Source organism: Gobio gobio (genome assembly GCF_949357685.1).
Source record: "Gobio gobio genome assembly, chromosome: 8".
NCBI classification, from domain to species: domain Eukaryota; kingdom Metazoa; phylum Chordata; class Actinopteri; order Cypriniformes; family Gobionidae; genus Gobio; species Gobio gobio.
Window position 1 is genome coordinate 43,717,909 of NC_137114.1, and position 23,919 is coordinate 43,741,827.

A 23,919-nucleotide genomic window follows, 5' to 3' on the forward strand; every position below is an offset into this window, starting at 1 on the left:
TCTCTCTCTCTCTCTCTCTCTCTCTCTCTCTCTCTCTCTCTCTCTCTCTCTCTCTCTCTCTCTCTCGACTCACAGTCTCGAGCTCTTTCACGCGACAGAGCATCAAATTAATTCACCTGAAATCTTTCGGCGACTCTTATTGTTGGTTCTGCTATTCAATTTAGTCACACATTACTCACGGAGTGTTCTCACTCTATAAGTGAGAGAGAGAGAGATAAAGAAGAGAAGAAAGACCGGAGGAGTTTTACTACAATGAAACGAATATTGATCCAGATGCTGATCGCGCTCGGGCTGTCCTGCGTGCGCGCGCACAGAGGTAAGACAACATCCTACATCAACACATATTAAAATAAAAAAACAAGATATGATGTATTTATGAGACGAAATACTTTGGAGCTTCTTTTGAGTGACCCGTGAATTCAAATCGATATTGAAAATATCACGGTTTCTGTTTACAGATTATGTTAAACTCTAGAAATTTGCGACATTTCTCACTAATTGTTTAAAGGTTTTGACTGTTGACGAGGTTGAATCTCAGATTTGTAGGTGGTCATTGTAATTAAACTGATGCTGGTACAACATGTATCACTGTAGGTTATGTGAGTTTTTGGGATGTAACAGCTCATTTCTGTCTTCATCTGTGTCACAAGTTTTGAGAGAGTAAAGTTCTCCAGTTTGTAAGTGTAAAAATCTATCAGCAATATATAAAAATGTTCTAATATGCAAAATAAGGATGATAAACTATTGTTTTGTTAATTCAATACTCTCCAGTAATTCTGATGTAATACAACAATATATAGGCTACAGTAAATATGATTTTTAAAGCGTTTAATTTGAGAAAACTTGATTGCTTTTGTGAATGTGTTTACTTTAATAAGCCTTCTTATAAAATCAATTGGTTTAGTAGTGTGTAGCAAACTGTCTGATAATAATTGATCAATGCTCAGCTACTCTCTCTCTCTCTCTCTCTCTCTCTCTCTCTCTCTCTCTCTCTCTCTCTCTCTCTCTCTCTCTCTCTCTCTCTCTCTCTCTCTCTCTCTCTCTCTCTCTCTCTCTCTCTCTCTCTCTCTCTCTCTCCTCATCCTAGTCTTATATTGTTGTTTTGCCCTGTCCTGTGATCCACGGTCATGTCTTTCTCTTTCCATTTTCAGTGTTTATCCATCCTGTGTTTTAACTTTGCTACGATTCAGTTGACTAGATACAGATTCCTCAGGCAGTTTGTTCCTGTCAGAGGAATAAACACATCTCCCTTTCTGTCTTATACAGATACAGACAAACAAAAGTACTGTATATCTAAATTTACACAGTGGTGAATTTGGCTTGGAATGATCTAAAACATCTGGAAATCACAAAATAAAACTGTTATCAGTATATCGATCAGTGTCATGTAATATAGATTGGTATCAGTAGTTCAACACTTTTGCCTTGTGTTTGCTGTTACTGTGACACACACACACACACGATGGGCAGCTACTGAATTCTCAGGTCAGTCTATTGCATTACGTTTCCAAGCAACAAAGGGCAATGCATTATTAAGAAGAGAAAGGAACCTACACAGACCCTGGGTTTTCAAATCATTGATATTATGGACTTCTCTCACTTCATTTTAAAGCTCAAACTCAAGGGTTCAGGTCTGGTGTGCTATTCATATAGTATGTGCTGGAAATATATGTCTTCTTTGTTTTTATATGATTCTTTACTCGAGAAAACTATTGATTTTAAAGGTGCACTGTGTAAATTTTAGCACCATCTAGCGGTGAGGTTAGAATTCACCAGAATTCACCCGGTCACTCCACCCTTTCGAAGCACATAGAGAAGCTACGGTGGCCAACACAGGACAAAGTTGTCGTCTGAAACAGCAGAGAGTTGCTAGGGCTCTGTAGAGCAGTTTGTCCATTTAGGGCTACCGTGGAAACATGGCGGCGCAAAATGGCGACTTCACTGTAAGAGGACCCGCGGTGTATGTAGATAGAAATGGCTCATTCAAAGATAATAAAAACATAACGGTTCATCATGTAAAGTCTTTATACACCATTCAAAATTATGTCATGTATATTATATTGCATTTCTGTCAGTAGATCCTCATAAAAACTACACACTGCACCCAGAGCCGGATTAACGCAAAGGCAAACTAGGCACGTGCCTAGGGCCCGATTGGCGGGATGGGGCCCAGACAGAGGGACAAAAAAATAAATAAAATTAAAATGTACAAATGTCCTATCTACAATTTATTTCAATATTTATTAATTAACTAAAAATAGTGACGATGTTTATCTTAACCATAGACTGTTACATTACGTCACATTAACGCCAGCCCATGACTGTATTTATTATAATCAGGTCAGAGCCGGACAACAAAGCTAGCAGGCAGGTGTTTTGAGTAGGCTAACATTCAAGATGCTTTCGGTGCGGCAAAACGTAAAAAGAAAAAAATGAAGAGGAACAAAAGAAGAGACAGCGGGGGGCTTTATAGAAGTTTCTGTCGGCCAGCTGTGAACCTGCTCGAGTCAGCAGAGCCAAAGGCCGAGCCATGCCCAGAGACACGGCCCGAAGACGCGGTGGAAGATGCGGCGGAAAATAAGTAAAACAACATTTCCGTGTCAAGTTTTATGCTGCGTTCACACCAAACGCGAATAGAGCGTCTGGCGCGAGTGATTTCAATGTTAAGTCAATGGAAAGGCGCGTTTACGCGCGTCTGGAGGTCCCGCGGCGCAGAAGGCGCGTTTCGCGCGGAACGCAGCATTAAGTTACAAGAAAATCTAATTCAAAATGATAATAAAAGATAAAAACAAATGTAAAAAAAGAAATAAATCATTAAAAGGATAATGGCATGGCCCTACTTTACATATGATATAATAATCATGTATGGCTCCCATAATAATTATTATGGGACAATTATTTTAAACAATTATTGTACAAAGTCCTTTATTTTACTCTTGGAGATATAAGTCAGCCTTTCCAGTCCAATGCACTCTGAAAGTTCTTTTATCCATTGTTTTATAGAAGGTGCTTCCATGCTCTTCCAGTTCAGCAATGGCTCTTCTGGCATGTAACAATCCAAAGTCCAATAGTCTAGTGTGTTTCTTTGTTTGTGAGAAACCTGTAGGATATTCCCAGTACACAAAGTTTGGCACAATGTGGTATTTTAAGATTAAACCGTTCTGACAAACAGTTTATGACATCTTTCCAGAACTTCTGTATATCAGAACATTCCCATAGATAGTGAATTAGAGTTCCTTTATAATTTTGGCATTTTGTACATATATCAGGAATATTGCTAGACATATGATTGAGTTTTTCAGGTGTTATATAAACCCTTGTCAACCATTTATACTGTAATAATTTAAGCCGCGTGTTTATGATTTGTTTTTGCGCTTTTAAACATGCTTCAGTCCATTCAAATTCCTCTATTTATTCTTGAATGGCTTTTCTCCATGCGTTTAATTTGTCTACAGCAGACTCTTTATAGTTAGACATTATTAAATTATAATATTTTGACAATTGGCCCTTTTCACCTCTTTTTTCAATTATTTCCTTAATTAATGACAGTTTGGGAATGTACATAATATCTGTAGACCTGGAAGACATAAAACTTTTAAGCTGTGAATAATTTTTTTTTAAAAATGTTTTGAGGGAATCTGGTGTTTATCACACAATTCTTGAAATGTAAGAAGTATACCATCCATATACAAGTCTTTAATAGTCTGAATACCTTTAGTTTTCCATAGTTTAAATCCTCCATCCTTATATTTATTATTATTTATTGTTAGACAGTTTCTAAATGGTCTTGATGAATGTGAAGGGGTCATGTTTGCCTTCTTGTTCTTAATTACAACATTTATAAATGTTGTAAGCTATTGCATTTTGCAGAAAATCTTAATTAAATGTGTTGATTAAATGTAAACAGAGCAAATAAGAAACTTATTTGCTCTGTTTACATAGTTTGCTGATACCTATTGGTTATTTACTGGTACTACTGCCTTAACAATGACACCCCCAATGGATGAGGATAATTTAATAGCATTTAATAGAGCCATGTAATGACGTATAAATAATGAATATCAAAAAATAGTCTGATGGACTGTTTAATATACAACAATTTGTAACCAAAGACTAGGCTATGTAAAATGTGAATTCACTTTTATTAGTAACTTTGGTAAGTTTCAGATTTCAATTCATAAATAACATCGATGGAGGGGGGCCCAAAAAATGCAGCCTGCCTAGTGTAGTCCATTTATTTAATCCGGCTCTGACTGCACCTTTAAATTGGGTTGCACAGTGATTTTAGTGATTTTCTTTATTTATCGGTAACGGCTTCCACCTTGTTTTTTTTTTGTTTTTTTTACAAATTGTCTTTAAATTGTCTTTACCATCATCTAGTGCTCACTTAAAAGGTTAGTTCACCTAAAAATGAAAATTCTGTCATTATTTACTCACCCTCATGTCGTTCCAAACCCGTAAGACCTTCGTTCATCTTTGGAAAACAAATTATGATATTTTTGAAGTCCGAGAGCACAAAAAGTATTCTCGTCGCTTCATAAAATTAAGGTTCAACCACTGTTGTCATGTGGACTATTTTAATAATGTCTTTACTACCTTTCTGGGCCTTGAAAGCAGGGGCGTAGCTACGGGGTGGCCATGGGTGTCTCACCCCTGTTGTGCAATCTTTGTTCGGCTTTAACAGCTGATGTTTCTCAGTTAAAAAGAACTGACACTGACACAAAGGCCATGTACACACTCCAGCTGATCTAAGTTGTCACTTTACCACTTTACCTATTTATATGGGGAAAATAACAAGCCCAAAGATGCCTATAAGTAGCCTAGAAATCTAGACGCATCCTAGTGGCAGCAAATGTAATTTGCAGCCAGGGTAGTCTAGCAACTCTCCGTTGGATTGCGAGCTGGAAAAACCAAACTCTAGTCAGGCCAATCATATCGTGTATAGAGTCGGTGGGCGGGCTTAACATAATGACGGCAGAGTTTCAACGGTTCCACGTGAATTCCACTGCTACTTCCCTATTTACGAAGAACGGCACTGAAGTCATTCTTAAAAAAGGAAGATGTTTTCGGAGTTTTGCAGACCGTATATGGCACAAGTTTAATCTATCAACTAGCTCCGCTGGTGGGAAGACGCATGAGACGCAGCCACAACCCGCTTGCGATTGTTGTCTCACCACTGATAGCGCTGTGGTTGGTTGTAGCGCTATCCTATTGCGTGCAGAGGGAATTTGAAAGACAACCGTTTATCCCGCCCCTCGGATTGAGCCCTGCCAATGGTGAGTTCCCAGACCAAGCCTGTAGTGCTCCTGTCAGAAACTGAAACTTCCGCGCCTCGATCGCCCCCCGGTGGCCGGTCCCAGTACAGCTCCTAAACCCCGCCTCTCCATGTATTTGAATGGACGCGAGACACACTAAACAATTCAATTACACTTCAAATAATTGTTTCCTAAAGATGGTTTCTGTCATTTTAGGCAGTTTTTATTACGATGATTTCATTTCAAGTGTTCATTTTTTAAATAAGTTTAGTTTTAGTGAGTTATGTGATACTATAAAAACAGGGGGTGTGACGTCATGATTGACAGCTGAGATTGACGGCTTCTCTGAGTGAAGTTTTCACTGAGGCACTAACGGTCTTTTTTCGGGATTTTTGGGAGGAGATTGGAGCTTTAGATTTAATTTCTACATTTCTATAACGGTTTATTTCCGTTCTTCCGTATTTCCGTATTTCCGTATTTCCTGTTCTTCACGCACATGTTTACATAGAAAAATAATGGAAAATTAGCACAGTGGAATAGGGGAAAAAAAACCTTAAGGTTTAACCAACAAAATTAACAAATATTATACATGGTTGTACACGCTCACTCACACTGCCTACATTACTCATATATCCTGCACAAAAAAAGCACAGCCACTTGCATTTGCACTTTGCAATGAGAGTATAAATGAACACGCCCTTGCATTTTTTTTTTTAATTGCGATGTTTACTGACAACTATAAGCCGTTTGATCGGTTATAGGCTACTCAAAGAGCTCTACTGGTTACGGTATGGGAGACTCATTTGGAAGAGAATAATGCCAGGAAAAACTGCAATCAAGTACAGTTTAACCAGTTTGTTGAGATGCAGTTACATGAAATCTGTTTTAAGTGTGTTCCATTCCACATCCGTTTTAATGTATTCCACACAGGATATACAGTAAATTTCTCTAGCGCCCCAATAAAATCACTGGGTCTTACCTGGAAACCCCTGAAAAAAAGTTATGGCTACACCCCTGCTTGAATGTGTTAATTAAATAGCTGTCTATAGAGGTGTCAAAGAGCTCTCGGTCAGTCAATAATATCTTCATTTGTGTTCCGAAGATGAACGAAGGTCTTACGGGTTTGGAGCGACATGAGGGTGAGTAATTTTTTTGGGTGAACTAACCTTTTAAAAGTCCTCATTTATAATCCTACTAATTTAGTAACACTGGACAATGTAATCTTTCAAACCTCAAAATTAATATAAATCTTTCATATGCTTATAATATTGTGAATTTACTTATAGACTAGTCTTTAAAACTACCAGTGAATCCCTAATTTTTAACAATGATTATGTTAGATATTGTTTCAATCAAAAATGTGCCACTATTTGTTATTAGTTATATTATTCTACAATTTGTTTTTGTATTGTATATACAATAATGATCAATGATATAGCATTCACTTTTAAAAATATTTACAAGGATATTTAAAGGGGGAATGTGTCATTTCTGTGCCTCTAATGTCACAAAAAGTTGCGAGTCTAGTTGCAAAAAGTAGGCCTATCTTAAAAGTATTTTAAAATGTCTTTTCATTGGAACTGGTTCTTTGAAAGATAGCAGTGCTGAAGAGTCTTGAACTAGAACCAGGACGGTTGAACAGACCTTGTTAGGCTCTTGGGTGTTGATTTGCTGAAGCAGCGTTCTACATCTACATTTGATTAATGTGCCGGGGGTCTAAACCTGTGTGGGTTCTGACAGCACTATGATTGATCGTTACCCGTGTATCATATATAATCATTAGTGGAGTGAATGTGCCATTACCATCATCATCAGACAAGAGAGGCTACATGTTCCTCCTCCCTTAAATTTGTGTGTGTGTTTTGCCACACATGGGAGGCTCACACCATATGTTCTTCAGTCATTTCTCCTTTAACTCTGCGTTGATGAATGCACAGCTCTCTACACAGCCCTTGTGCAGGAGGTGCAGTGTGTGTTTTAGAGTTTAGGAGCTCTTACATCAGGTCTATGTAAGTCTTACAGCAGTATTGCAGAGGGTTCCTCCATCCAGGGGCTGCTGGGATTCTAATTGTGGATAGGATGGAGAAAAAGAAGAGAGAAATTATTAAGTAAATATATTTATTTCAAATATTATTATGAAAACAGTAATATATTATATTACATTATACTGAACTCCCAAAATAAAGTCGAAACAAAAGGTTGATGCTTAAAAGTAAGTCTACATATATTTCAACAGGTTTTCAGAATGGATCATTCTGCAAAATACAGTTTTAAGTAATTGTGATCAACTAAAAGGATATTGTATGCGCTCAAAAAAGGAGGAATATCTAGTTTGTTCTGCTAAAAAAGTTATCAGCTAAATAGCAAAAGTTGTCCTGACACTTTGAAACATTCAATTAGACCAAAGCAAAGGTCTAACAAAAAATGTCGTTAATTTAACATTTGCCAAGTGAAAAGTGTTTAAAAACAGACCCAAGAGCAAACGTTCTTCAATAAGTGTGATCACAAATGTAAAGGTATTTTTATTTAATTAATTATTAATTTAAAAAAATTGGCGTTTTTAGTGAAAAAAGCAAGCAAAACGTTAGTATTTTAACTATTTAAAAAAATAATATTTTAATTTGAAAATATGCTCACATTCACTCTTTCTCATATGCCTAATATGCTGAAAATGTCTCTTGTCTCGTCACATTAGGTTACGATTTACATGAATCCTGTAAGTGATATAATTTAATTTCAAAACAGCAAAACTTAACAAAAAAAGGCATTTCTGTCATAAAACTGTTGTGAAATATGAAATGTTCGGCTTCTTACATCGCACTTTTTCACCATTAAAATGGACGTTTAATATTCCACCGAAATGTAATTCAGGCTCGGCTTCTGTGAACACTCAAAGCCCCGATACAGATGTTTGATAACAGTATATCACTGCTCAATACATTTAGCAATACATGACGATACACAATTCACGAGATTATATTTTAACACTATTTTGAAGAAATCTTCAATGACAAATTATATGACTGGAAAAATAGTACTTTAGTAATACACACTTTAATAGTACTTTATTTTAGCCTGACGTCGTCATACTCAATTCTAGTCAGAATATGAGTCTGATACTGCTCCGTTGGGCTGTGGTTATGGGGCGTGTTTCAACCGAACCAGGAAAGACCTCAATTGGATAGACCTACAACCAATCAGAGCAACGGAGCGACGCATAACGTTAGTTGTCAAATGTCAACCGAACTCAACTGCACTGTGTTACCATGTCCGCGGGTTGAAGCGACCCCAATTATGTGATATACAAACCCAGGAACGCGATTTTTAGCTGCCAGCCCTGCCAAAATAACACATATTTTATCCCCCAAATGCCTTTTTTTCCCGGAGAACCCCCCCGGAAAGCTATTGGGCTTGTTTTGGGCTAGCTTTGAGGAACGTTAGCAATTGGGCGGGTTTTGTTGTAAAAACTTGGCAACCCTGCCTGCACGCACGCTGGAATAAGTAGCCTAACGTTAGAAGAAAAAGATGATTGTAAACGATCTTTGCCGTTGTTGTAAAAAAAGAATTTAAGGATGCACAGAGTACTTACCAACACGATCATCATTTCTGAGAGAAATAGTAAAGGTGAATGCATATACGAACAAGTTCTCCGTTTAGGATTAGAACAAACTCAACCCAAGCGGCTTTGATGACGTGGATGATTACGTTACTGTTTATCATCTGTCCATCATCGTCTAAAGCCCGCCCTGACAATTTCATTGGTCCGAACAGTTTCTGTTCGGGCATAATTACTTTTCTACCGATCAAGTCCAGACCGAACTGCCCGAGTAAAAATGTTGTGGGCGGGGCTAAGTTCGGCTGGCATCCAGACTAACTTTATTGAACTTTATTGAACTTTTTTGGATTTTATCTTATTCACCGTATCCCCCAGAGTTAGAAAAGTCCATACATACCATTCTCATCTCCATGAGTGCCATAACTCTGTCTGACGCCCCCACCGCTAGCCTAGCTTAGCACAAAGACTGGAGGTCAATGGCTCCAGCTAGCCTACCGCTCAATAAGTGACAAAATAACGCCAACATTTTCCTATTTACTTGTTGTGATGGGTATAATTACAGCGTGTACTAAGACAGACGGAAAATTAAAAGTTGCGATTTTCTAGACCGATATGGCTAGGAACTATTCTCTCATTCCTGAAGGAACTTTTCTGCTGTACCATGAGTGCAGCGACGCAATGATATTACACAGCACCTGAAAATAGGCTAACTTCCGTCAACAAACGTGACACAAGTAAATAGGCTTGTTCGACTTCATGTAGCGATGTGCAGACCGATTGGCAGCTGACTTAGTGCATGCCGGTTAGAAATGTTGTCCGACACAGCTGTTCCACGATTGGCCAGATTCACCGCATGACAGCGAGCACGTGTGTTTCGTGTTTATTCTAAAACCTTCAGTTCCACAAATGCACACAAATCAGTTTTTTTATAACTGTAAAACCTCTTTCCATGTAGTCGCGATGTTATATTGTATGTTTATCAAAATAAAACTGATAAAAAACGTAGATCCCACTTCAATGATAGTGGTTTATATGTTGATCTTTCTTGTACAAACAGACGGTGTCTTAAATCTGATTATTGGAGTGGATGTGTCCCCCTCATGGTTTCATGTTGGTTATAGCCCTAACATTCTATGTGCTATTAAAATATATTGAAAACTTTTTTCCATTGTAGAGTCTCCATGAGACTAACAAAGTCACTCAATCCCACTGTTGTGTGTGTGTGTAGTCCGCTCAACTCTATCATGTCCCGATCCTCTCAACCCCTGTAATCTTTGCAGAATTAAGTTCAGCTTAGTCCATTAGTGCAGCCTAATGGAAACATCTGAGACTTTAGAGTCACTTAATCAGACGCCTTCACATTATGTGATCAGAGATTTTGGGTGCCGCTGGCCCTGCAATCCAATGGAAGATGGCATGATCCTGAATAAGAATGACTTTGGAAAACCTCAGGATGTCACATTGCATCTTTTCTACTCATCCTCTGACTTATTGCTGCTGGTATCTAGCAAGCAAGTAGGCTACATACTACTTCCTTATTTCTTGTACATACAATATAGATAGAACAAGAACAACATTTTCATAATTCACTAAACATTATTATATATTTTTATTTCTGTATTTCCTGTAACCTAGTTCTGCATTCCTTCCATGATCTGTACTCATTTTCCTCCAAGAGCGATGAGATGAAAGGAGCCATGTTGGCTCTAAGTGCAGAAGACATTCTGGTTCTGCGCTCCCACAGCACCTCTGTATTACAGGCACAAGCTGCAGGGGACCAGTCGCACTCCTTCAATGCCAACTGCACTGCTGCTCGGGAAAATGGTGATTATCATGAGCGCTGCGTTGGGATTGAAGCCACGAGCCTCGTTAACTAGTACTAATGCTAACGGGCCTCATGCTGAGGAAACAGAAATATGCTGTTAGTGCCATATCTCATAACTCAGACCCTTATGTTGCAAAGCAACTTTTCATCAGAAACTAACTTTCAGATCATTGACCACTGTAAGCAAATGGCTATATTGTCTATACAAGGGTCCACCATCCCCATACTATTGCTTTTTAGGGTTTGGTGTTGATACAGATTTCCTTGTTTATTTATATTCCTTTTCTGTATAATTTGGACAATTTTTTAATTATTTTCATTTCAAATTATTATTATTTTGCTGCATTTTAAAATTGTATTTCTTGTGTAAAACTATGATATATTACAACTATATAAATACATGACATATAACTACAGTCTTGCCCAAAAGTTTACACACCCTTGATTCTTGTGTGTTGTTACCAGGATGATACACGGCTGTTTTTTTGTTTTGTTTTGTGATGACTGTTCATGAGTTCCTTGTTTGTCCTGAGCAGTTAAACTGGCCAATGTTCATAAAAATCCTTTAGGTCCTGCAAATTCTTCAGTTTTCGAGCATCTTTTGCATATGCGAACTCTTTCCGGCAGTGACTGTATGATTCTGAGATCCATCTTTTCACCCTGAGGACGCTTGAGGAACTCAAACCCAACTATTAAAAAAAAGTTCAAACATTCACTGATGCTCCAGAAGGAAACGCGACGCATTAAGAGCCGGGGGTGAAAACTTTTTGAGTTTGAAGATCAAGATAAATTTGACTTAATTTGTATTCTGGGAAACATGTAAGTATCTTCTCTTGCTTCTGAAGCGCAGTATTAAATGAAACAAATTGATATTTAAACAAAATAAGACAAATTAGGACATCTTCATCCTCTTCAAATGTTTTCACCCCCCAAAACTTATTGCGTCGTGTTTCCTTCTGGAGCATCAGGGAATGTTTGAAGCTTGTTTTAATAGTTGCGTTTGAGTCCCTCAATCGTCTTCCGTGTGAAAAGATGGATCTCAGAATCATACAGTCACTGCTGGAGAGGTTTCAAAAAAGCAAAAGATATTGGAAAACTGAAGAATGTGCAGGACCTGGAGGATTTTTCTGAAGAACGTTGGGCAGTTTAACTGCTCAGGACAAACAAGGGACTCAAGAACAACCATCACAAAACAAAAAAACAGCCGAGGATCATCCAGGGAATGACACACAGTATGAATGATCAAGTTGTTGAATCAAATAGACTCAAATAGATATTTATTTGCTCGTGAATGGACGGCACTGGTTGCACTGTATGTTTTTGATTCACAAAAAGAATCGGTTCATAAGAGTCATTTTGTTTAGTGAATTGAAATATTGAGGTCGCACTGTAGGCTACTGTTTGTTATGGTGTGCAGCCCAAAAACAACTCAACAGAACTATGTGTTTTCTTTTATTTTGTGGCACACAGATATTTTATATATTACATTCAATCCAGACAACAGACATTGTAAAATTTGACTTTTGCTGTAGGACTGTAGATTCAGCAACGCCGGCGTAGATTTATTAGTGTGGGTGGGCCGCAGCAAAAACAAGAAACACTGGCATAGAAGAAGATATTGTGATTTTATGAATCTATATCAAGATAATTGTAGTAAACATTGCAATTAATTAAATAAATTAACCTTGTCTTGTTGCTTTTTAGCATTAAAGCTAGAAATACCCATTTTATAAAATACAACTGTAAGAAGAGATGAAAAATGAGAGAAAGTGAGGGCATGGGAGATTGGATACTTGAGTCGGGATGTAGGAAACCCATAACAGCTGCCAGCAGATTAAAACAGCTTTAAAACAGATTAACACTTTATTTCCTCTGCTGTGTTTGTGTGTGTGAGAGAGAAAAGCAGACTTTTTGGTTGGTCCTGCAAGCTCTTTGATTGACCCAGAATGAGAATCTATTACGGTGTTGATTTAGTGCATTTATAGTGGCAAAGTTATTAGTCTTGCAGGATATATAGAAGGTGAAATGTTGTGTATACATCCGTCAATGAAAGTCCTACTTGTGTTCCATGTCTTTCAAAAAGAAGTCGATTTTTAGTGATTTGGCCTCCATTCAATCTCACACTGTCCATTTCCCTCATCTTTCTTTCTGTCCTCCATTCTTTACCACTCTCTCATGCGCTTCCCTCAGCTTTAGTTGGTCTCTCTGGGACATAAAACAAGTAAATGATATGGCCCTGACCTTTAGAGGGCATGCTTTATATCTTAAGAAGAAAAATTGTGGATGGAGAAGAAGGTGAGAGAATATCAGGTGCACATGGTTGACCTTTTCAAAGTGTAATTCACAAGAGACCGTAAATTAACTACAAATGATTGTACATTTTCATTTGCCCTGTTTCTGTCACTATATGTGCCTGATTAGAAATCAAACAGCTTGTATGCGTCTTAAAGATCGAAATATGCCAATTCATGTCTTTTTTTATATCTCATATTGCATTATCATTTTTTTTAATTAACCCACATAATTCATTGTACACCATAAAAAATTAATGGCTGCAGTTAGCCATCGGCTCATATTTAAATGCATGGTTGTAAAATCCCCTGATTTAGTATTAAACTTCAGACTTCAATATGGGCAATATTGTTTCTCTGTGCCGTTATAGTTATAGTTGTGGTGTGAACTGCTATTCTGTTATATTTATAACGGTTTTTAGAACTACACTATATGCCCAAAGTTTTGGGACACCCCTCCAAATTAATGAATTTAGGTGTTCCAATTACTTCCATGACCTTGGGATGAGTTTCCATGGCCGAGCAGCTGCATCCAAGCCTTACATCACCAAGTGCAATGGAAAGCGTCAGATGCAGTTGTGTAAAGCACGCCGCCACTGGACTCTAGAGCAGTGGAGACGTGTTCTCTGGAGTGACGAATCACACTTCTCTGTCTGGCAATCCGATGGACGAGTCTGGGTTTGGCGGTTGCCAGGAGAACGGTACTTGCCTGACTGCATTGTACCACGTGTAAAGTTTGGTGGAGGGGGGATTATGGTGTGGGGGGTTGTTTTTCAGGGGTTGGGCTTGGCCCCTTAGTTCCAGTGAAAGAAACTCTTAATGCTTCAGCATACCAAGACATTTTGGACAATTTCATGCTCCCAACTTTGTGGGAACAGTTTGGGGACGGCCCCTTCCTGTTCCTACATGACTGCGCACCAGTGCACAAAGCGTCGGTCCATAAAGACATGGATGAGCGAGTTTGGTGTGGAGGAGCTTGACTGGCCTGCACAGAGTCCTGACCTCAACCCGATAGAAACACCTTTGGGATGAATTCGAGCGGAGACTGCGAGCCTCGTCCAACATCTGTGCCTGACCTCACGAATGCGCTTCTAGATTAGAAGAATGGTCAAAAATTCCCATAAACACACTCCTAAACCTACGGATTAAGAATGGGATTAAAGTTCATGAGCATGTAAAGGCAGACATCCTAAAACTTTAGGCAATATAGGGTATATCTTTATTGTTATCGCTATAGTAATTGTCCTTGGTGTGAACGGACTTTTAAAATCCCAGATATACTTCAAATGAAACCGAAGAACTGATGTGGTATAATTTAGAACAAAACCAGGCCAAAACTAACTACTTTGGAGTTTGTTTTGGGAGTTCAAAACAGCTTGCCAAAGCAAACTTTCCAGAAAAGTTTGCTATGTCTGGTAAACACCTTTATACTCCCATTGGTCTGTGGCGATTATGTAATAGGTGTGTGTGGAGGCTCCGCCTTCTTTCTTTTCTGCTTAACTTCTGCTGTTCAGTCCGTGGAGGTCACACATCCACGAATAAAAACATGAACACACTGGGGAGCTGCTTTATTGTAGAACATGAAATTGTACTTCTGAAGAAATGAGACACTGACACTGTTTTTCATGTTTAATATGGGAAAGCTGCCTGATTTTAATCATTGTATTGTATAAAGTGCTATATTAAAAAATGACGTGACTTTACTAGAATGCCGAATTACAGAGCTTGTGCAAACATATCCATGTTGTAATGATCAGAAGATGCTTTTCTTATGCTTTATTTAAAAATGCTTGCTGTTTTCTCAATGTTTTTGTGTTTATGTTGTTATTAAGAGGAAAGCGCGCAGCACAGGGCCGTGCAGAGAGTTCGTCAGGGGCAGGGGCTCAAATGTAAAAAAGGGGCAATATATAAATATATATAAATATAAATATATATATATATATATATATATATATATATATATATATATATATATATATATATATATATATATATATATATATATATAGCCTACCCTGTTCGGCGAACCAGCCTCTTACTGCATTTCGTTGCCTTGTACCTGTACTTGTGTAATGACAATAAAGTTGAATCTAATCTAATCTAATACACACACACATACATATATATATATATATATATATATATATATATATATATATATATATATATATATATATATATATATATATATATATATATATATATATATATATATATATATATATATGTATATATATCCTTATGCTCATCAAGCCTGCATTTATTTAATCAAAAATACAGAAAAAACAGTAGCCTAATATTGTGAAATATTACTACATTGTGTTCTTTTTAACTTTTTATTAATTAAAGAATCTTGAAAAGAGTATCACAGTTTCCATCATTGACATTAAATCCTCATATTAGAATGATTTCTGAATGATCATGTGACACTGAAGAGTGGAGTAATGATGCTGGAAATCCAGCTGTGATCACAGGAATAAATTATATTTTAAATTATTTTAAAATAGAAAACCATTATTTTTATATATTTCGCAATATTGCTGTTTTTTATCAAATAAATGCAGGCTTGATGAACATAAGAGACTTCTTTCATAATGCTACATAATATTCAAAAATGGTAATCAGTCCTTTCACGTAACCATTTCACCAGCCGGTGGCACTTGGGTTTTGTTAACTTTGATAGTTTCATGAAATAGTAAACGGTGTATCAATATACATAAATACAAGTGAATTTAACACTACTTACCATTAATGCGACGTTTGCTGCTGTGGTTTTGTGCAGGGATTTGTTTGTTGTCTGTTAAAATCCATTTTGTCAGTGATGCAATTTATAAAATGAGACAAACCGCAGGAAATCGTTCCACAAACGTTAGTTCGTCTGTCCATGTATTTTTCAACCGATTTATGAATAAGAACAGAAAATTACCGTTTCACATCGCCCAATGGACTTTGAACTTGCTTTGGCAGATCACGATTGGTTGTTGTATAGCCTATTCACGAGTTCACACTTACATCAAATTAAATAGAGTAAATATTATGCGTATTTGGCGTGCTGTCCGGGGGAGGGCTCGGGGCTCGGAATTTTGCCCGAACCCAGAGTACCCCCCCCTGATGGAAATAGTCTAGAACTAGACTACATATATTAATTTGATGTCTTATATGAGTTTAATTAAGTGAGGAGAAGGGGTGGTGGAGGGATGCTAAGAAACAGTCAACGACAGGAAGGTAAATCGGCTGTCTATATACACCTCCTATCATTGATTTTTTAATGAGCTCCTCTTGTGTTCAATTAGGTTTAATTATCTGGGTCTGCTCCACTTAACAGTTTTAATTTCCTGAATGTGCTCCTCCCGAAATTTGTTTATAAAACATCAATACATGACAAACGGGCATTGGTGAATTGTGTAATACTTTAAAATATATAGCTAATATATAGATTTGTAATTAAATCAACACATTAGCTCTGATTATGGATGAAAAAAAAAAACATTGGCTTACTTTTTTCCCGCGAGGCCACACACTCTCTGAAAGGACCATATTTGGCTCGAGAGACGTTTCCGAACAGAGGAAAATCAGCTGTCAATCAAAACGCACGCAACCCATACCAACGCGTTATGGCAACGCCTCAACAGAAATTATCCGACTTTTCAGCCGTTCGTTACTATTGTATACATTGTCATGTTATAATAATCACATTTATTTAGTTTTATTGACCACGATATTATCCTTGATATTTGTCTGAGAGGGGCACTTTTGATTCATTTTGAAAAAGGGCAGGGGCTCGAGCACCCAAAGCCCCCCCCCTCTGCACGTGCCTGGCGCAGCACATATTTGCATATAACCATCACTCTCAGCAGAGTGGGCTGAGTCAGATGTTCGCTAACAGTACATCACTGCTCACACATTTCAAACTTTGTTTTACCCCTAAACGAAGAATGAAAAATAACTTTGCCGTGAATATATCAGGGACCTTAATACTTTCATTTTTGAAAAGGAAATAAAAATCCAGCCAGCCTGATCAAGCATTGGTACAAAATTTGACAGTAAATACGGGGCAACCTTTCCCTCACATGAGATCGACCAATAGCAAACCACAACCATCAATTCCCCATGGACAAAATCATGTCCCTCCCTCCATTTTTTCTTGTCTGAGAAGCTGTTTCACTCGGATATACGTCACAGTAGGGAAGAAAAGACGATCCCAACTATCATTTCATGACGACTCTAAACAGATACATGAAAAAAATCCAAAGCTCTTTTGGCTTTTTGATGCATGCGTTGTTAAAAATGTTTCTCTTTACTTTCTCTTTTTTTTATTATGTATTTTGAACAAAATTTCCTGATGAAGAAGATTAATTAGTACTAAATATTCCAGAGGAATCATCACCATTTTCATCAGCCATGTTTAATTTGTGTTCATGCATAAAAAAACACAATAGCATGTAAAGAGAATAGATTAATTATTAAGAATTATTAACATTTATTTCTGATTTGTTGCTGAAATTTTAAAAATTTACATTGGCATTCTGGTCTTTCAGTGAACTCACTTCACTGTCCTTCAAGGGACTTGGACCTGCTGCGTGTTTCTGCATATGAGTGACATTCATGTCAATTTTAATTGATTAAACAGTATTCTAAGAATGGCCTTTGTGAAAAGTTCAATGTTTAGTGCTGAAGTTTCTATTTCAAAACAGCTTCAAGCTAATTTCTTTCTCTCTCTTTCTTCTCTTAGTGAACAAGCACAAGCCATGGATCGAGACATCATACCATGGCGTCATCACAGAGAACACAGATGTGGTTCTGTTGGATCCTCCTTTAGTGGCTCTGGACAAAGATGCACCCGTTCCATACGCCGGTAAGAAAGCAAGAAATAAGAGATTTATAGGCTACTGGGTTTGTAGTACAGTGTTGCACACACATCTTTCCTGAGGCCGCCTCAGTGGACGTGTGTGTGTGTGTGTGTGTGTGCTCCATCTGTTCTTTCTGATTATTAGATGCGTTATGCTTTTCCAGATCCCTGCTGGTTGCCAGATCGCACTGCCAGTCTATCACATACTCCAAACAGACTGTATTTCTCTGATACACTTAAACTGAGCCACTGCCTGAGGACACACACACGTTGGGTTTCCTTGTTTTATGGGGAGCTATCTATCCATCCATCCAGTAAAAAATAATACACTATATCTACTCAATAAAATTGTGGCCACAGATTACAAAAAATATTATTAATTAAATTCAACAAATAAGAATTGAGTTAGAATGAATCAAATTCATTCCTTAAAAGTCAACCATTTAAAACGAGTAACTGCAAATAGCACCCAAATTACAGCTGAATACACCTGGTAATAACAAGCAGAATCACTGAAGGAAAGAGAAACAACAAGAACTACAGCAGACTTCATCCACAGCCTTGGATGAAATCAACTGAAGATAAAAGAAGACATTAAATCTCTCAATATCTCAGCAGAGGAGTATTAAACAACTCCACAAACAGCATGACCAGCTTCACTTATTACTAACCAGATTGACTTTATTTCTGTCAGACGTCTATAGAAGCTCTTATTGAGAATTAACACAGTTTAGATGTTTTTATTGAAAATGTTTGATCAGTCACCATTATGGTGATCAGTGTTTTGTTACGTTGGGCACTTTGAATCTTTGCTTTTTATCTGAGTTGGTGGTTTTTGTAACAGTGTTTACCAAAATATGTAATTTGTAAAAATACTGTGCAAAAAAATACTTTTTTGCAAATTATGTGATACACAGTCGCTTGTTGAAGCAGACTTTTGATTGTGTATCACAAAGTTTAACGCACCTGATTAACAAAAGCTTATCGAGCGGTATATGTCCACAAGAATTCAAATATGCTGTGGTGACACCAAGGTTGAAACGGTCAAATTTGGCATTAGATACATGCAGTATAGAGCATGTTCTCAGTTGTCTTTTGTTTCGAAAATCCTAGAAGAAGTTGTGCTACAACAATTACTGCCATTTTTAAAGGACAATAGTATAGGAGAAATGTTTCAATCAGGCTTTAAAGCAATCCACAGCACAGAGTCTGTCTTATTAAAAGTGTTAAATTATATCTTTGTTGCCTTAAGAAGTTGCTGCAAGCCCATTTAATGATGGGACCATATATTGTCTAAACCATATGTTCTTAAATGCTGTTTTATTAAATGTGTTCTTTTGTGAATGATTATGTAAAGCACTTTGGTCAACTTCGGTTGTTGTTGTTAATAGTGCTATATTAATAAAGAAAGAAAAGAAGAAAAAAAGAAAAGTACTATTTTTGGTCAGTTAAAAGATACAATAATACATTTTTCTTTGAAATGTTTAAAACTTTATCATCTGATCGCCTTTATGATATGTTTATGGCTTCCTTTGCAACAAATTATGTTTTAGCAAAGATAGTTACACCTAAAAACCACAAACTGATTTTAAAAGCCAAGAGTCAAACTGCACAACTAAATGAAACACCGATCACCATAATGGCGACCACACATTCTCAATAAAACAACAACATCTAAACCTCTGTTAATTCTTAATAAGAGCTTCTATAGACGTCTGACAAAAATAAAGTCAGTCTTGTTGGTATTGTTTGAAGCTGGTAATGCTGTTTGTGGAGTTGTTTAATCCTCCTCTGCTGAGATCTTGCTGAGATTTAATGTTCTTCTTTTATCTTAAGTTGATTTCACCTAAGCCTGTGGCTGAAGTAAGCAGTCCTTGTGTTTCTGTCCTTCAGTGATTCTGCTTGTTATCATCAGGTGTCTTCAATGTTGGCAATAAAAAATTCTAAGTGCATAATTCATCTTTGACGTCTGTCTGTTAATCAGATATTTTTGTTTAAATTTTACCAAATTTTTTGTGTTCTACAGTTACTCATTTTAAATGGTTGAGTTAAGGATAGATCTATCTATCTATCTATCTATCTATCTATCTATCTATCTATCTATCTATCTATCTATCTATCTATCTATCTATCTATCTATCTATCTATCTATCTATCTATCTATCTATCTATCTATCTATCTATCTATCTATCTATCTATCTATCTATCTATCTATCTATCTATCTATCTATCTATCTATCTATCTACCTACCTACCTACCTACATCCATCCATCCATCCATCCATCCATCCATCCATCTATCTACATCCATCCATCCATCCATCCATCCATCCATCCATCCATCCATCCATCCATCCATCCATCCATCCATCCATCCATCCATCCATCCATCCATCCATCCATCCATCCATCATCTATTCATCCATTTGTCTATCTATCTATGCAATTCTGCATCCTGTTTGCCACCTCAGTTCAACTGAAAAGGCATCTCATTTCAGTTCTGAATGGTGCACAACCCAGCAGTTTCAGACTGGGATCAATATAAACGAGGAATTCTAAAGCATCACAAAGCATTTTAATAAGATTCAGGTTGAATTAATTTTAAAATAACAATTAGCACAGCTCAGGGAGTCTTTCTTTTTACTCTGCCTCCAGCTCTTATTCTGTAGTTTTTTCCCCCTTCTCTGATGATTTAATGCCACTGGTGCTTTTCATTTTCTCTCCATAAAAATACTATCAGATTTAACAGTCTCTTCACTTTCTTATTCCTTCTAAATAAATGAGTTCTTTAGGGAGTGTTAGTGGAGGTTTTACTGACAGAATTCTAGTCAGACAGCTGCTGGGGAAAGAGACCAAACCCCCCAGAAAGACAGCGAGATCCCTGATATCTAACCCCCCCCCACAAACACACACACGCGCACACACACACACACACACACACTTGTCGGGTTTCCATATTTTATGAGGACTTTCCATAGACATTATGATTTTTCTCTCCTACACCTACCTGCATTTTTGTATTTTCAAAAAATAAATAAATACAAATAATAATAATAAATAATTTAGGATGATTTATAAGCTGTTTTCAACATGGGTGCCAAAAAAGTCCCCTCAATGTCAAAAATGACTGGTATTACTATCTTTGTGGGGACATTTGCTCCCAATAACGTACGGTTTACCGGGACCACACACACACACACACACACACTTATTGAATATCTCGCAATATACATATAAGCACTCCATCCCTTTAAATGTAATCAAAATGCAAACATGACCTTTATCTATGCACAAATAATCTATACATTAAATATCACTCTTGGTGCATTTCAATATTATAGAAAAAGATGTGTGTAAAATATCACCCAACACTGCTTTGACCTATACATTAACATGTGTGCATTCAAATTTGTAGACATACAACCTCCACAGTCTGACTGAAATGTTAAAAGATACATGTACCATTGATTTTAATGACGCAAAGATCAATTTTGTCTCTAAGAACATCCCGCCCAGACTTTGTGCTTCACTGTGATTCTGTGAAAGCATCGTGATGGGTAAAAATTATCTTGCATTGGGTTTTCATAACATTGCTACACTCCAAAATAATAATAATGATTAATAAAACACATGCATATTTCACCAATGAAGTGACATCTATGTATCCTCAGCATCACTGGAGGCAGAGCAGAACTGATATTGAAGCTCTGATGCTTGTTTATGTTGTCTCGTCGGCACCTGTTCCTTTCATGTGATTTACTGCCACATGTGACCTTTTCTCAAACATCACTGACTGTATTCTGACACGGAAATTAATTAACTAGTGTACACAACACATTCTCTTGAGAAAGACGGAATGGGGTGGAAGAAAATGAGATAACAGAAAGGTTCTTGGTTATAGATAAAAAAAATTGAGAGCAAGAGTTTAATATCCCTCAGATTAAGCCGCCAAAAAGTACTGTTAATGGGAAAAAAATATTTATATAATATATTTATACAATATATTGTTGATAATTACAGTAAAATAAAATTTAAAGAAAAATGAATTACATTTTATACATTATTTATATTAATATATAAATTATACATATGTTCATACATTGTAACTTTCATCATATATATTTATACATAAATAATATTTCATATATATATATATATATATATATATATATATATATATATATATATATATATATATATATATATATATATATATATATATATATATATATATATATATATATATATATATATATATATATATATATATTTATAAATATATAATAGTTAATAAATACTATTTCATATATATATACGGATAGATAGATAGATAGATAGATAGATAGATAGATAGATAGATAGATAGATAGATAGATAGATAGATAGATAGATAGATAGATAGATAGATAGATAGATAGATAGATAGATAGATAGATAGATAGATAGATAGAAATAAAGTTTAAAATGGCTTTTATTTTAAACTTATTTTAATGAGTTGAAGTCATATGCAACTCATGCTGGCAAAATTACAATTTTGGTCGATTTTGAGGTTTTCACAAAAATTAGTTCATTAAGCCTTCATCTAGTGATCCCAATGCTCCAGATAGCAATTAAACATCTAAAAGTGTCTTTAGTTGTACGTTTTCTGAGAGGACTACCTTTCCTTTGTCCATGAAAACTGCTGTTTTTCTCTGCTTGCTTCTCCACAACTTACCTCAGCACAAGTTTGGTCTCGTTTTAAAGCGCAGCATTTCAACTTTATGAATATTAATACCGAATTATCGATGGCATGAGTCGGAACCAAAAAAAAAAAGTGGTTTTCAAACTCATGCTGATGTAAACAAAACGATCTTGCTCACACTAACGGTCACATGTGCACAAAGACACCTTAGACAGCATGCAATCCCGATATATATACACACACTGTAAAATCCAACAGTGATTCTAACTAACACTTTTTAGTTCACTTTACTTAGTGTCTTAACTTAATTGTAAAAATCTAGTATCTGTACTATTCACATACAATTCCTTGCTTACTCAGAAAAACCAAGTTAAGATTAATTGATTGGTTTGAGTGCCATTTTGTCAAGCAAAAATTACAACAAAAAAATGCCTCACCGTTATGGTGATAAGTGTTCACTTTGGTTGGGCACTTGGAACATTTATATTATTAAACTCTATTTTTGATGCAGTGATGCAACAAGAAAATCACAGTTATTTGGTTTCAAAGGAAGAAAAGTAATAAATAGGTTGCTTTTAAAAGTTTACCTTGCTTCTGACTGAATAATTATATATAGTTAATGATTTAGTCAGAAATTAAGATCATCTTTTAAAATTAACCTATGTAATATTTCCCTTTATGTCATTTTTATGATCGTTTACAATTTTATTACTAACACTTATGTCATAAACACCTGTGGAACTTTTAATTGGGTTGATATAATCCCTCTTGTAACAATATCTTGCAGTTGATCATGCTTGAGTCACGCACACACTTCCAACATTCAGCATCAAAACATAATGGTAACATCTATGGTAGCTTATACTAAGTCAAGAGTAAATCGAAATTAAAAGATCAAGTACTCTCTACAGTTCTTTTTTAGTTACTAGAACTCTTGTGTAAGTGAACTATACGAACTAAGCATTTGTTAACACAACATACTATTCCTATTTCACTTTACTTGTTTTTTTTAAGGCAATCGGTTTGCATGCTTTTTTCAAGTAAGTCTAACTAATTCCATTTTACAGTGAATATACACAGAATTACAGTATTTGAATTAGGGCTGTCACGATATCAGATTTTTCACACCACGGTTATTGTGGCCAAAAAAAATCACGATATCGATATATCGCGATATCTATAGAACCTTGGGGGAGAAAGTTGTCAAATGAATTGGTAACACTTTACAATAAGGTTGTATTAGTTGACATTAGTTAATGCATTAGTTAACGAACTAACCATGAACAACAGCTGTTCAGCATTAGTTAATCTTCTTTGTTAATGTAAGTTAATATAGAGCTGTTCATGGTTTGTTCATGTTAGTTCACAGTGCATTTTAGCAAGATTTTAATAATGCATTAGTAAATGTTGAAATTAACAAAGATTAATAAGTGCAGTTCATTATTAGTTCATGTTAACTAA

General features: G+C 36.3%; 1 protein-coding gene across 1 annotated transcript in view; it reads left to right on the forward strand.

The window, feature by feature from the left end:
* Positions 1-66: 66 nt before the first annotated feature.
* clstn2b (calsyntenin 2b) overlaps positions 67-23,919 on the forward strand; it is a 95,765-nt gene continuing 71,912 nt past the window's right edge. The window contains exons 1-2 of the mRNA XM_079823405.1: positions 67-316; positions 17,660-17,782. Coding sequence (XP_079679531.1) covers positions 253-316; positions 17,660-17,782 — 187 coding nt within the window. The 5' untranslated portion in view covers positions 67-252. The remainder of the gene's footprint in view (positions 317-17,659; positions 17,783-23,919) is intronic.